Source organism: Sinocyclocheilus anshuiensis, unplaced genomic scaffold (genome assembly GCF_001515605.1).
Source record: "Sinocyclocheilus anshuiensis isolate Anshui unplaced genomic scaffold, SAMN03320099.WGS_v1.1 scaffold3874, whole genome shotgun sequence".
Classification (NCBI taxonomy): Eukaryota; Metazoa; Chordata; class Actinopteri; order Cypriniformes; family Cyprinidae; genus Sinocyclocheilus; species Sinocyclocheilus anshuiensis.
In genome coordinates, this window is record NW_015554070.1 from 126,005 (window position 1) to 140,807 (window position 14,803).

Sequence of the window (14,803 nt, forward strand, 5' to 3'; positions counted from 1 at the left end):
TTGCCACAATTTAATTAAGTCAAGTCACCTTTGTTTCTATAGCACTTTATACAATACTGATCGTGTCAAAGCAGCTTTACGGTGTTAAACAATAAATGTTGTTTCGTTACCAATTAGGACATTTTTATAGTATGCTAAGAGATCCCAGATCAAAATACTAATGTGTTACATGCTCAATAGTATTACGCACATGCAACACAAATGTCTTGTAAAAAGGTCTCAAGTATAGTACACTCATCCGTGTCATTTGTTGTGCATTATGATTCAGCCAATATCAAAATATGTTGCCATCCTCCGCTTATTTTCATAAAGTGCTATAAAGCGAGTTTGTTAACATGAACAAATTAATGATTAATTTCCTGCATGCACAGATAAATCAAAACTGCTGTGCGTAATAAGAAAACAAACCCTGTACAAAATGTGTGCTTGATGATGGTCTGATTGCAGCGGTCTGACAGCAGATGAGAAAGCACGCTAATACTTCGAAACATGACTTAATGGTGTACATTAAAGCTTTCACTCCGAGCGGTGCAGGGCAAAATGCTGAGTTGCGTAGTGTGTCCTAATGGGCTTCATTGTGGCTGTATCTTTCTCTCCTGGAGCGCAGAGAATCGATTTCTCCTCCAACACAACCTGTATGAATGTATTTTACGTCATATTTTTATTTTTCCATTAAGAATCCGCTGTCCACTGAGAAAGCAGCTCACAGTGCAGAGATTAATTTATAGCTGACCCAAAAAATCCTCTCAAAAACCTTTAGAGGCAGTGCTTTAGTACATCGTCCTCGCCACCAAACTCGAGGATCAAAAAGTACAGTGGGATGTGCAGCATCTATCTGAGATTTATCATCCTTCCTCCTCAGTTGAAGTCATTTCCTGTTTGGTGTTAGTATCTAGTGTGCAGACTTTGGACTTTGCATACTGGGACTGCATTACACCTTTAAGATGATTGAAAAACAGAATAAAAAAAAGATTATGAAAGCTTTTTACTTGAAAGAGATCTCAAAAATTTCATGTGGCTTTACGGTAACAATAAATGGTATTTGATATGATTGATATCATATTGCTTTTTAAAATATGACAAATATGGTGATTTGGACATCCACCTTAATAAGTTATATTAAATAGGCCTATCATTATCTAATCATGTCAACAAATGGAAAAGCCCGCAAGATATTTATGATGACATCAATTATTGTGTCTTTAGCCGAACAGCAGGGTGCTTTGACCCCAATAATACCATATTCTATTTTTTTCTTCTTTAATCTCATTTGATGCATGCAGACGAATATGGTAAGATTATCCGTAGATAAGTGTGGCATCAATTCAAAGTTTTCTGCTTGGTGTCATGTAGATTGCAGAACTTAGTTTTATTAGAAATATAAAAAGGAATATAAATATACTAGCATATACTAGAAATATAAATATTGATCAACTGGTCTATAATGTCAGACAGACAGTTTTACCCTCTCTCTGCTTGTTCTTGAGCTAAATATACCTTGTAGTTGTTCACTCAGCTCTAAACGTTCTTTAATAAAAATATAAAGTCCTGACAGGTGACTGTCTTTGTGCTAGACATTTATTTTCCAGGCCAAATAAGGTATGATAGTCTCTCTCTCTCTCTCTCTCTCACACACACACACACACACACACTCTCTCTCTCTCTCTCTCTCTCTCGCTCTCACACACACACACACACACACACTCTCTCTCTCTCTCTCTCTCTCTCGCTCTCACACACACACACACACACACACTCTCTCTCTCTCTCTCTCTCTCTCGCTCTCACACACACACACACACACACACTCTCTCTCTCTCTCTCTCTCTCTCGCTCTCACACACACACACACACACACACTCTCTCTCTCTCTCTCTCTCTCTCGCTCTCACACACACACACACACACACACTCTCTCTCTCTCTCTCTCTCTCTCGCTCTCACACACACACACACACACACACTCTCTCTCTCTCTCTCTCTCTCTCGCTCTCACACACACACACACACACACACTCTCTCTCTCTCTCTCTCTCTCTCGCTCTCACACACACACACACACACACACTCTCTCTCTCTCTCTCTCTCTCTCGCTCTCACACACACACACACACACACACTCTCTCTCTCTCTCTCTCTCTCTCGCTCTCACACACACACACACACACACACTCTCTCTCTCTCTCTCTCTCTCTCGCTCTCACACACACACACACACACACACTCTCTCTCTCTCTCTCTCTCTCTCGCTCTCACACACACACACACACACACACTCTCTCTCTCTCTCTCTCTCTCTCGCTCTCACACACACACACACACACACACTCTCTCTCTCTCTCTCTCTCTCTCGCTCTCACACACACACACACACACACACTCTCTCTCTCTCTCTCTCTCTCTCGCTCTCACACACACACACACACACACACTCTCTCTCTCTCTCTCTCTCACACACACACACACACACACACACGCACACACACACATCCTTTCCGATCTGAGACATTTAATATGACAATGATATCAAATGATACAAAGTACACTAAGCATGCAGCAGCATACATTTTAGACTAAAGCTTGAAATCATTAATCCTTATACTAGTGTTTGTGAGAAGACGTCTTCAAGAAAGAGAACGTTTGCTTGTGGGAACATTTTTAAGCTGCTGCGTAACATACACAGAAGTGCATGTGTTTGGGTCAGGGGCCGGAGGACAGGAAATAGCACTGAAATTGACCGGTCTGTGGAGAGCGACCCAAACACACACACAGCTGCAGAGAGACAGTCAGTTCAATCACACTTTAACTCCAGGATAATAAAGACTTCTTACAGTATGCGAGGCTCGAACCTTGAACTTTGGCCCAATAGTGTTTGCTTTTAGATACTGTTTTATACTGCAGACTGATGACAGACTGAGAGCAGACAGTAGCGTGACATTACTTTACACGCATATCCTCATAGTTTATATACACCTTGCTGAAGCTCTAAGATGTGTAGCATTTTAAAAAGTAGTACAGATCATAAACTTGAGTATTGCTTTAGTACTGTCCTTAAAAAACAATAGGCAAATATCTAAATTAACTGGTTAAATATATTATTTAACATCACTCAATCAATCTATATGCATTAATTTATATCAGCAACATTTTTATGAGTAAAATCAGATAGAAATAGCTCTTTAAGATTGCAGGTTACCACTTTTTGCAGGGTAGTTAACGGATTAGATGTCATAAACTAACAATGAACAGCAATTTTTTACAGCATTTTTGGTAACACCTTACGATAAGGGCCCATTAGTTAATCCATTAACTAACAATGAGCAATACATGTATTACAGTATTTTTATTAATACAGCTGTTCATTGTTAGTTAGTTACAACTACTGATTTAATAATGTATTAGTAAACTTTGAAATGGACATCAACTAAGATTAATCAATGCTTTGAAGTACTTTTCAACGTTAGTTCACGTTAACTAATAACTAACTTTTAATTTCATTAAAAATGAAACCTTACTGTAAAGCATTAATGGTAATTCATACATTTACTATTGTGTTATTACATAACCATATACACTGTTATATAAACATGATGCTTGTTCATAATTAATTATGCAATGTTAATGTATGCAATGCAGAAAACACAAATGCATGCCGAAATGAATATTAACCTAGAATAATAAATAATGTAAGCTTGTTGTTTCAGTTATTACTTGTTTATTATTTGCGATCACTTAAGTCAGGTTAACCATACCTAATGTAAACGCTGTAAAAGATCATTTGTTTTTGATGCAAATGTCAATATGAGCTTCTTCAGGGCAGTATGAAATAAAAATCCTGCAGCTGCTAAACAATTTTACAGTCTGCAAGCAGAGGGCAGATATCGAACCACTTAACTTAAGTCTAATTTATGAGGTGAAAAGGTTGCAGGGACTCAGGCCACATCAGATTTATAATAGGACTTGCCCCGGCTCTGAGGTTTACTGCAGACTCGTTACATCATCTTCACACGGTCGCTATGACAGCAGAGGGTTTGTCCACTTTCTCCAATCAGTGTACTCCCCCTTTACCCTTTATCTGTCCCGTTATCACAGCAGAGCTCTCTCTACTTGAAGAAACTGATAACTAATGATCCACTCTCCTAGCTGTGCAACACTGATATAATAGTTCTCGCAGTGCATAGGTGCTATCACATTAGAGAAAGCCCAAGAGAGAGTGCTGCTTAGTGAGAGGAAACATGATGGGGTTTCTCTACCTTTCGTATATATTTCTTCATGAAGACTGCATTGATTATATGTAGTCTTAATGAGCCAAATTACCTTTACGTTGTATTTGTATTTTCAGTCATGCTTGTCTCATTCACTCTGACAGTGTAGTGAGTTAATTGACCTCAGATGAATCTACAATGTGCTGCTGCCAAACCATACACCAAATGCTGTGAGATAATTAACTCACTGTACAATAACTAATAGTGCAGACAGAGAAATGAGAACAAACACTTAAACAGCAGTCAACACACAATTCTACACTGATATAGTGACACATTCCTAGAAGAATCATGAATCATTCTTTCTTTGTATTTTGGTAGTGATAGTTAAAGTGGGTAATAATAACAATAAGCACATTGTATTCAGCTCATTATTGCTTTCAGACAAAGGCCTACTGATGACAAGTGTGTACACTTCACTGCTGTAATGCTGTAGAAATAGCGCCACCTTGTGGCCATTTATGAAAAAACCCAGACACATGTTGAATACATTTTCTTTAGCTAGATTGATTGTGAAATCTGTTTCTACTAGCTCAACTGTTTAAACTAACTCAGTCATCTTTGCCTTTTGGGTTAAAAAAATGTAATGTTTAAAAATGAGCTGAAAAGCTTCAGTTTTATTGTTGTATTCTCTGTAAATCTCAAGGTTTACTTTTAGTGGTTTGCCAAAAAGAGTCACACAATCATTAAGCTTCTCTAAAAATCACCTCACATTGATATTAGACTTCAGTTTGCGTATATTTCAAAATAAAGCCGTGTTATAAATATAACATGCATTACAGATGTCTATATATCCGTATGGAGACAGAGCCGTTGTGCTTGTGTTTGCATTGTGACCCAAAACGTAGAGCAGTGTGGTTTACAAAGGCTGGTTTTATTAATTTATTTGCTGTTTTATTTAGTTGCCATAAAAGCAGTAACCTTGATTTCTGGTAATGGATTAGATTGAAATCAGTGATATACTCACTGATATACTCATATACTATGTGATTCAGTTGTAATTCGCTTTGGATAAAAGCATCTGCTAAAGGAATAAATGTAAATGTGTGAATATCAGGATGAGGACTTGCATGATTTTCACATTGTTCTCTGAGAGTGCTTTAATATTGTGGGAGTACTACAATAATGCTCCTATTCACATTCCCTGTGAAAACAAAGGAAAGTTATAAACTTGTGTATTTTCAGTATATTGCAGGCATATAAAGAACAAGCGGGCTGATTTCACTCACCGTGAAAAATATATATTATATTACAATACGAGTAATTTTCGATACCATATAAATTTCATAATTCTTGTCTCAAGTGTCAATATCACAAAAAAAATTTAATAAAAAGTTAGCGATTAAATAAGAAGAAACTAATTACAAGTAATGTGAACAAAAACTACAGTAGAACAAATAAATAAGAAATGCTACATACATTGTATAAAGTAATCAATTGTTGCTTATTCAAGTTACAAACGTGATTTAGTCAAGAGCAGTGGGAGATTTATTTTTGTTGTGTTGTTTGATTAACATGAATGACAGGCAGCAGGAATATTAGACTGCTGTCACTTTAAGAGCTGACCGTATCCGATATACTGTTACACACATGTTTTCTTTTTCATCTGTTTGCATTCACTTAAGACCGAAATGACTGTGTTTATGAAGATACTTGCAAAGACGGGCATTTTGACACATACAAGTGTGTGTATTCAAGCGTTCAAGGCCTATAAAGCCGCAAAAATACTCCCGCGCTCTGAGCACCGTCTGCACATGTGCGCGCATATAGCCAAATGAGTTAGTTCTCTTTCGCTGCTGATTGCGTTTCAACGACTAAAAATCACTTGATTTTAAGAAAGACCCTAACATTTGAAAGCCTTGGATTAAGAGCTTTCTGCTTGGTGTGGATGTGCAGTATAAATGAAGATGCAACTGAATACAACACAGTGTTGCTATTATTAATAGGTTGCTAATAAGTTGTCAATATGATCATTCATTTTTGGCTCTAAGCTTGCTTCATATCAAGTCTAGATGCTACTGACAGGAACAACTGATTTGGTTTATTGCTTTATGCAAGCTATGTTAACTTCACAGTAACGGAGATTCAGGTGCATGACAGTAATTTACAGTGTGTTATAAAAACGTTACTGCCTATGAAAGATACTGACATTCTGAAATACACTGAAATTCTCACAAAACTGAAGATAAATCATTTTCAGCTAGCCAACATTGGTGACAGTAGAACAGAAGAACTTCATAGTCCTCAGTCGGTCTTTATTTGCAGGATTCCTCAGAAAGCTGAAAGTGTGCATCAAGGTTTTACATCATACATTCAGAACATATGAACATGTACAGAGAGCGGACACCCATTACATGTTTGAAAAAAGTATTTTGACTGTTTTAGAGACCCATTACTGAATTACACAGAATCATCCAGTCTTTTCACCAGGGACTTGCTCAAAGTATCCACTAGGTGGTGGTTTTTACCTGAAAGTATACAACACTCACAACAAGGAGATTGTGACTTTGCCCAAGAACATGCCTGACAAGTGTTTTTAGATGGATTAAAATCATTTTTAATGTAAAAAATAATGATCATACGTGACAACAAACAGCAGCCATATCTCACGAAGGAATGTGTGAGTTTACAGACAGTCAGATTTGAAGGAACACAAAAGCAGAACTTCTGAAGAATCTACACGCAGCTCTTTTCATTACAAGGACTTGAATGGACCGTACGATTCTTTCATTCATGAGTTACACAGCTGACTAGAGGGGAAGATTATCCGCGAACAACTGTAATTACAGCCTGTTTATCATTGAGGGGAAAAAAGCAGTTTGTACATACTACTTTTATGGTGCTTTTTTGTCATTTTGGAGCTTACTGTGAAACACAGAAAAGACCTGCGTGATCATTCTTTAAATTGAAAAAAAAAAAAAGAAAAGAAACAACTCAAGGGTGAATAAATGTCCATTTTTGGTGAACTACTCCTTTAAGACAACACTTGAATACTCTTCTCTGATACTCCATCTACAGTCATCGGCCAAATGTGTTTTAGCCTTATTTAGCCTTATATAATGCAGCCGGGTTGCATGACTTTGATGGAAATAGGAATTGACAAAGGAGGACAGTAAGCCGTCGGGTGGGTACTTAGAAATCTTCTTGAAAGTCGATGATGATCCTCATTTTAGCTGCTCCGTTTGAGCTCTTAAAAGTCCCAGAGTCAACCAACCTGTAAACCAATGCCTTTTAATTAAACTCTAACCGAAACATGATATAAAAATGCTGAGTTAAGGTTGCTGGAAATTAGGTTCTGGCTATGAAAATGTTGGGATGTGAAGTCGTCACATGTCCTCGCTCATCAGCAGCGGCTGCAGGAAGAGTCCAGCCGTACCCAGAATACACACGAGGACAAACACCCACAGAAAGATCCGGTCAATCACCATCGCCACATACTTCCAGTCGTCCTGGACCTTTAAACACAAGGGTTGGAAGAGCAAGACATGAACTCTGGATCATATTTGATGTGCAGATTTCTAAGGCTCTAAATTATCAAACTCTGCTGTTTCACACACAATCTCCTGAGTTTTTTATCCAGTCAAATCTCTTTTAGTGTAACTGTACAAACGTCCAGCTTCAGCTGGAGCTTCTCGTGTCAGATCTTGACTGGTTTTGATCAAGTAAGCGTCAGAATAACTGCAGTAATATCTCCAGATGAACACTTACTGGATTGAAGCAGCTCAGCTTTACTTGATTCTCCATCAATCATGTTTTAGAGTCTCAAATCTGATCCTCAGGATCTTTTGAGGAGCGTTTGTTTCCAGAAGCTTTACTTTCACTGTTCCTCAGCAGAGGAATGATCTTCACAAGCCTCCAGAACATCTCACATCTTCTGAGGAGCCTTTATTTCTTCAGCTCTCAATCACTGCATTATATGTTTGGAGCATTTCAGTCTCTTCTTACTGAGACAGATTACTGGAGATATAGAGACGACTGATATTTAGATCATTTTATGTCAGCATCTTCTCTACTTTTAGAAAGATCTCACTGATTTATATTACAAGCAGCAGAGTTTCATCATAGAAATATCAGCATCTGCACCAAACTGTCTCCATATTCTCACTGTATATGAGCCATAAAAGCCTGATGGATCAAATATGATACTCAACGAAAAGCACATACGCAAACTAATTTTTTAGATTCTGTCTAAAGGTCCAATAAACTGTTCCATTTCATAAAATTAGATTTTTCTGACTATTATTTCCTAAGTCAGGCTTTACAGAGTCAAAGTGAACACTCAGACGACTCATACAGACAGCTGATAGAGTTCAGCACTCCAGAAGCAGAAACGTGCTTTATTTTTCTCCTTGCAGGATCCCCTGCTTGTTTAACACTAAATACTGAAGACCTAGGAATAAAACGAGTCAACAATAACAATGAATTATGGATTGATTTGATGTCAGTTCTCTCACCTCCTTGGCCTCGTTCTGTAGCCTCATGTTTTGAGCGATGTACTTGACGCTCTCTATGGCGTCTCTCACCTGTGGAGACATGCACAGAAACCCAGCGTCCAGAGACTCAGAGCTGGAGCACGGACTCCCTCCGTCTTCTGCTCCTGCGCTGGAGACGTTAGTGCCTTGTTGCTTCCCCAGGCATCGTCCGTCTCGACACAGAAAGCCAGGCGCCGTCTTAGACGAGGCCTCGCTCAGGTTGGTGAGCTCAGAGGAGCACAGCAGCAGAGGAGCCCGGCGCGAAACATTCGTCTGCTTGCTGGAAACCAGACCTGGAGCGTGAAGAGCGCAAGGTCTGGTCTTCCTCTCCGGCTCTTTCTCAGGCCGCGTCATGAACATGACCCAAGGGAGCAGACCGAGGAACACTTTCCGAACCCAGCCGGGCATGGTGTGCGTCTTAGGCGTGCGGTAATGCACATTGAGCACAAACACTGTGATCACGATGGACAGAGTCACAAATATCATGGTGAAGAGCAGGTACTCTCCGATCAGAGGGATGACGAGAGACGTGGACGGGTTTCGGTGATGACCAAGAGGAAAACAGTGAGGGAGAGGAGAACAGAAATGCACAAGGTCACCTTCTCTCCGCAGTCGGACAGGAGATAAAACACCAGAACGGTGAGGAAGGAGATGAGCAGACAGGGAATGATCATGTTGATGGTGTAGAAGAGCGGCAGCCGGCGGATGTAGAGTGAGGGAGAGGAGAACGGAAATGCACAAGGTCACCTTCTCTCCACAGTCGGACGGGAGATAAAACACCAGAACGGTGAGGAAGGAGATGAGCAGACAGGGAATGATCATGTTGATGGTGTAGAAGAGCGGCAGCCGGCGGATGTAGAGTGAGTACGTGATGTCCGTGTAGATCTCCTCGCAGCAGTTGTACTTGATGTCGTGCTTGTATCCGGGAGCGTCGATGATCGTCCACTCGCCACTTTCCCAGAAATCCTTCAGGTTGATGGTGGAGCCGATGAGCACCAGGTCGATCTTGGCTTTGTCGTAGGTCCATGAGCCGAACTTCATGGTGCAGTTCTGGTAGTCGAACGGGAAGAAGGTGACGTCGATCTTGCAGGAGCTCTTGAAGATGGCCGGTGGGATCCAGGTGACGTCTCCGTTGTAGCGCAGAAGAGCTTTCGTTTTGTCGTCCACCTGGAAATCACCGACTGCGCTGCGGTTTGGAAACAGAAACTGATCATGAAGGACTGACGAGGTCAATATCGAAGCGAGGAGCAGAACGGAGAACTTACTTGTTGTACAGCACAATGTCTGGTTTCCAAATCTTCTTGGACGGAACACGGATGAACTCAACGCCTCCAAAGTCCTTGGGATCCCACCTGAGCTTATAATCGTTCCAAATCTACGAAAAGTAGGAAGACACAGAACAAAAATGAGTTTTCCCTTTCCGCTGCTGAATACAAATAAAAAAGGTAATTGCGAATCGAACAATTCTGACTTTTTTTTGGAGTCTATATCTTGCAATTCTGACGTTATAACATGCAATTGCAAGTTTACATCACGAAAAAAGTCAGAATTGTGAGATAAAAAGCTGCAATCACCTGGTTTAATTTTTTATTCAGTGGCGGAAATGGGCTTACATAGCTTTCAAAGTTGTAAAAAAAAAAAAAGATTACTGGAGTATACGTTTTGCAAGAAAATACAGTTTCAGTTTTTCTACTTCAAAAATTCATGTTCAAAATTCAATGCATCACTTTGTGAAATTCACTGCCAATTACTTATTTTAACAATTTACTTAAAGCCTTTATGTATAATGCATTATAAAGATATTCAGAATGTGCTGTAATATTGCCTAGAATGCATTATTTTTCTACAGTACATTACTGTTATGTTACTGTCAGAATTTGGCTGTTTTACTGCATTTTTTTTTTACAGTGTACATTATTATGCATTACATCCTTTCAAAAATAAAGTTTAAGTTAAAATGCATTATAATAATCGGAGATTACTTGCTGAAACTGGTTGTTTGTCATGTGTTTTCATTAAATATGCTTTCTAACAATGATTAGTATTATAAATGGGGTTACAATTATTAAAGAGATCATGCAATAAGGTGCATTACAAGGAATTATTAATGCATTAAAAATACTTGCAAAATGCATTATACTGTATATAAAGGCTTCAAGTAAAGTGTTGCCAAAAATGTTTTTTTTTTACACCAGTGTAGTTTGGCGGGTTTGTATGCACAAAATATGAAGACGAGTTATTTGCATCATGTTTGTGTGTTATGCAGCACAATGTTGAGTGTGTTTCAAAGACGCGGCTGTAAGCCATGCTCTCATTTATTATTCTCCAGACTCTCTGAGGTTAAACCTGGCAAAGCAACAGCAAAGTCCCGTCGTCACCGAGAGGAAAGGAGGCACGCAGGACACACACATCCCGTTTGCCCTGTTTTATATATTTTAGGGAGGCAATGCCAACTCAAGGCACATTTAATAGAACTGACACTGTCAATACATGCAGAGTTGGTATTCAATTTGATTAGCTTGATTAAATGTGATTACTGATTTGCCATTTAAGGGTTAATGAACAGGAGGAGGTCACAATGCTCTTTGCTGTATGAGTTTTTAATTATTCCTCTTCACATGATCACTCTCTTAACAACGTATGAGATCTATCATTATATATAATCTTCACTGGTCTAACGCAAGAAACTAAATAAACTTGGTGTCAGGACCTTGTCAAGTCAAGTCACCTTTATTTATACAGTGCTTTTAACAATTCAGATTGTGTCAAAGCAACTTTACAGTATTAAATACAAAAATAGTGTCAATAATGCAAAATGACACTGTATGCAAGAATTTTAGGTAAATCACTGTTTTAGTTTTCACCCGTTTAATGGCACCTGCTCACTCATTTCCTCAATGAACCACTGCACCTTTTTGCATTAATTAATTCATTAATGCATGTTCTGTGAATCTAATGAATATTGCATTGCTGATCTGGAATCTATCATCAATAATCTGAATCTGGATTGTCAATAAAGTGGACTGACTTGCCTTAATGGGGTTTTGGTATCCTTTATAAGTTTCTCATATTGTTTCATTACTCCTTAACATGTCTTTTCAAAATCTCAGATCTGTATTCCACTGGGAATCAAATCCACCTGCTGCACCAATCATTGTAAACAGTGACCGCAAAGATAGTGAATACAATTGTGACCAATTGTCTAAATGCATCAATGACCTTTGGATGTGCATGAATAATGCATGGGCTTACATGTCGCAGCCAAAGGTTGGTCTCCATAATCTGGTTCACCTCATCCTGTGGAAAAAGGAACAGAGAGAGTCTAAGAGTCGCAGACAAATCACCTGCGGCGGAATAAACACAGCTCTGGATTAATATTTTAGAGCTTGAAGAAGAAGCATGCTGTCATAAGCAATCATCCTCCAGGCGTCAGTGTGAGCGGGAGTGAGCGGACCGAACCCGAGCAGATGGGCTGTGCTCGAGGAACACCTGAGTCCCGTCGCCTGAAGGACCTCCAGCTGCACGCAAACATGCTCCATGTGTACAGCTCAACGTTTCAAGTGCCACGTTTGTGGAGGTTTTCTTGAACGCTCAAAAAAGGTGGACTCTCACAATCCCATATACGGGAAAAAAGGTGTTACTTTGAAACATATTTCAAAATAAACAACAACAAAAAAAAGTCTGAAAATATTTGCTACCAATATATATTTTTTTACCATTTTTTGTATATTTTTGAAATATACTAAATATTGTAATATTTCAAAATTTTAGAAATAAAAATAAATATTCAAAATATTTTGTCCTCCACATATTTCAATCCAAGAAAATACATTTACATCAGGGTTATTATAACTAAAACTAGCATTAAACCATTACAAACATTAAAATAAATGTCATCTGAAATAAAATAAAACATTAAAAACTTAAACTTATTTTATTTCAGCTAGTTTCTAAGGCGACATTTCTCAGTTTCATTGTTTAAATTGATGTACTAAAATAATTCAAACTAAAACTGAAATAAAAAATGAATTTAAAAACAACGGAAATGAATAAAAATGACAAAAACACAACATAATGACTAAATCTTTAAAAATGAAAACAGATGATATAACAATAAAATCTCATTCAAAATATTAGCAAAAACTATAATAATATATCAAACTAAAATAACATTGAATATGTCACATTTGAAGAAAAACTTTGTCGTCTACAAAACATGTGAACATATAACACATACATGTATGCTACTGTACGATTGGAAATGTATTGTCCTGCAACTGAAATACATTTTGAAATATATTTTGGTATATGAAGGTTGAAACTAAATTTATATTCAATTCGAAAAATATATATTTAATTGAGCTTCACTGTTTACAACATATATTTAACATGTATTTAAAATATATTTTGGCCAGGGAAAAAAAAAAAGGTTTTGCCATATGGGTTCATTGTTACTTATACATAATACATTTCCTTATATGCCTTTAGAATGTCATCTATAACAATATGAGCCCATTTTAATCCAATAGTCTGTCAAAATTTAAAATCAGTCCACTAAAGGTGCTGGCAGAGAAATTCATATTTAGATTTCCTCTGCAATATAATACTGCAATCATTCTTTGTAATGTTGTTGTTTGCGCTCCCATCCCAAAAAAGCAAGAAATTACCTCCCTAAGCTTTAAAGCATAACAAACAGATATGACTGAATGCAGAGAAATTGCAGAAATGCCTTTGTTTTGCATCACACAGACCATATCATTATCAGGTTGAATTAAACAATCTAGAGAAAAGAAATGAGAAAGAATGACACGAGGAAGGAAATAAAGCTCGACAGACGCCGTGTTTAATAGAAGTGAGATGTTCTTGGGTGGGGAAGGAAGGGGAAAGATGAGAAGACGGATCGGTGCGTGTCTGAGGTCAGAGATCAAGCGCAGAGACTCTGAAGCTGCAGCCGATGAAACTCAAGCATCTCTGAAGAGAGACAGACTCATCGTGCGGCTAACAGATGAGTCTGGCCCCACCACACACTCAAATCATCTGAAACTGCATGGGGTACAATATGGAAATGAGCCTGCATTTGTTCTTTTCTCGACAGGCACTTACCACTTTGACCAGCTGTGACATGGACACCTCAAACTGGACGATGACGGGCTCGGACACGTTCTCCACCGGTCTGATGTACTGGTTATAACTGGAGAAGATGACTGAGAAGAGCCTGTGCTCGGCTTCAGAGCCACAAACCCCTGAATCTGGACCAGAGACGTTCATTACAGCACATCATCAGCTCTACTGCTTCAGAAGAACACATGCACCACCAGAGAAGCAGCTAGTGCATTTAGTACACGACAGCATCTGAACACATGCATTAGCAACTTAGCAAATGAAGAATACAGCAAAGCCATTCATTTTAAGGAGGCAATAACACCAGATTGTAAAGTAATCAGCATCAATTTTAAACCTCTTTTCTTGACAATATCTTGATTTTGTTTTGATCCCACATATACATAGAGGTTAATTCAGATCAATTGGGATACTTTTTCCATTGAGATGACTGGGAAAAAACTGTCCCAGTTATCCTGAATTAACCTCTAATCCTGATTACAAGAGAATAAAAAACATGTTAGAACGTCAGATCTGATTTGTTATGAGACCTAAATGCACATAAACATTTTACAATTTAGTATCTTAGATGTGCTGAAACGATTTGTTACACACGTTAAACGTTTTTAAAAAGAGCTGTTTAATGCCAGTTTACATTGTGACAATTTACCCCATACTCTGTGACAGCGTGCGCCGCTATTGGGGCATGTTGTCACAGATGGTCAGCGTTTTAGAAACTGACTTTTTCCGCTAAATCGCACATTTGGTCTGTGTTTCTGTCATTGCTCAGTCTCGCTTTACTCACCCGACAGAAGAAAGAACAGAAAGCAGCAGGTGTGCAAAATGACGAGAGGTCTGGTTTTCATCGTACAGTCCGGAGAACCGATAGAAGATCAATCCAACAGAGTCCGAACGGCGACGGAGTAAGACGAGAGAGAGAGAGAGAGAGAGAGAGAGAGAGAGAGA

At 38.5% G+C, this 14,803-nt stretch overlaps 1 protein-coding gene across 1 annotated transcript; it reads right to left on the minus strand.

Annotated features, from left to right (window-relative positions):
- Positions 1–7,286: 7,286 nt before the first annotated feature.
- On the minus strand, positions 7,287–14,747 carry LOC107668693 (neuronal acetylcholine receptor subunit alpha-3-like). The gene is given in 8 exon segments (XM_016460659.1): positions 7,287–7,720; positions 8,720–9,276; positions 9,279–9,336; positions 9,485–9,923; positions 10,003–10,112; positions 11,990–12,034; positions 13,841–13,986; positions 14,643–14,747. Coding segments are annotated over 8 exon segments (1,545 nt in total). The 5' UTR covers positions 14,704–14,747; the 3' UTR covers positions 7,287–7,591.
- Positions 14,748–14,803: the final 56 nt, after the last annotated feature.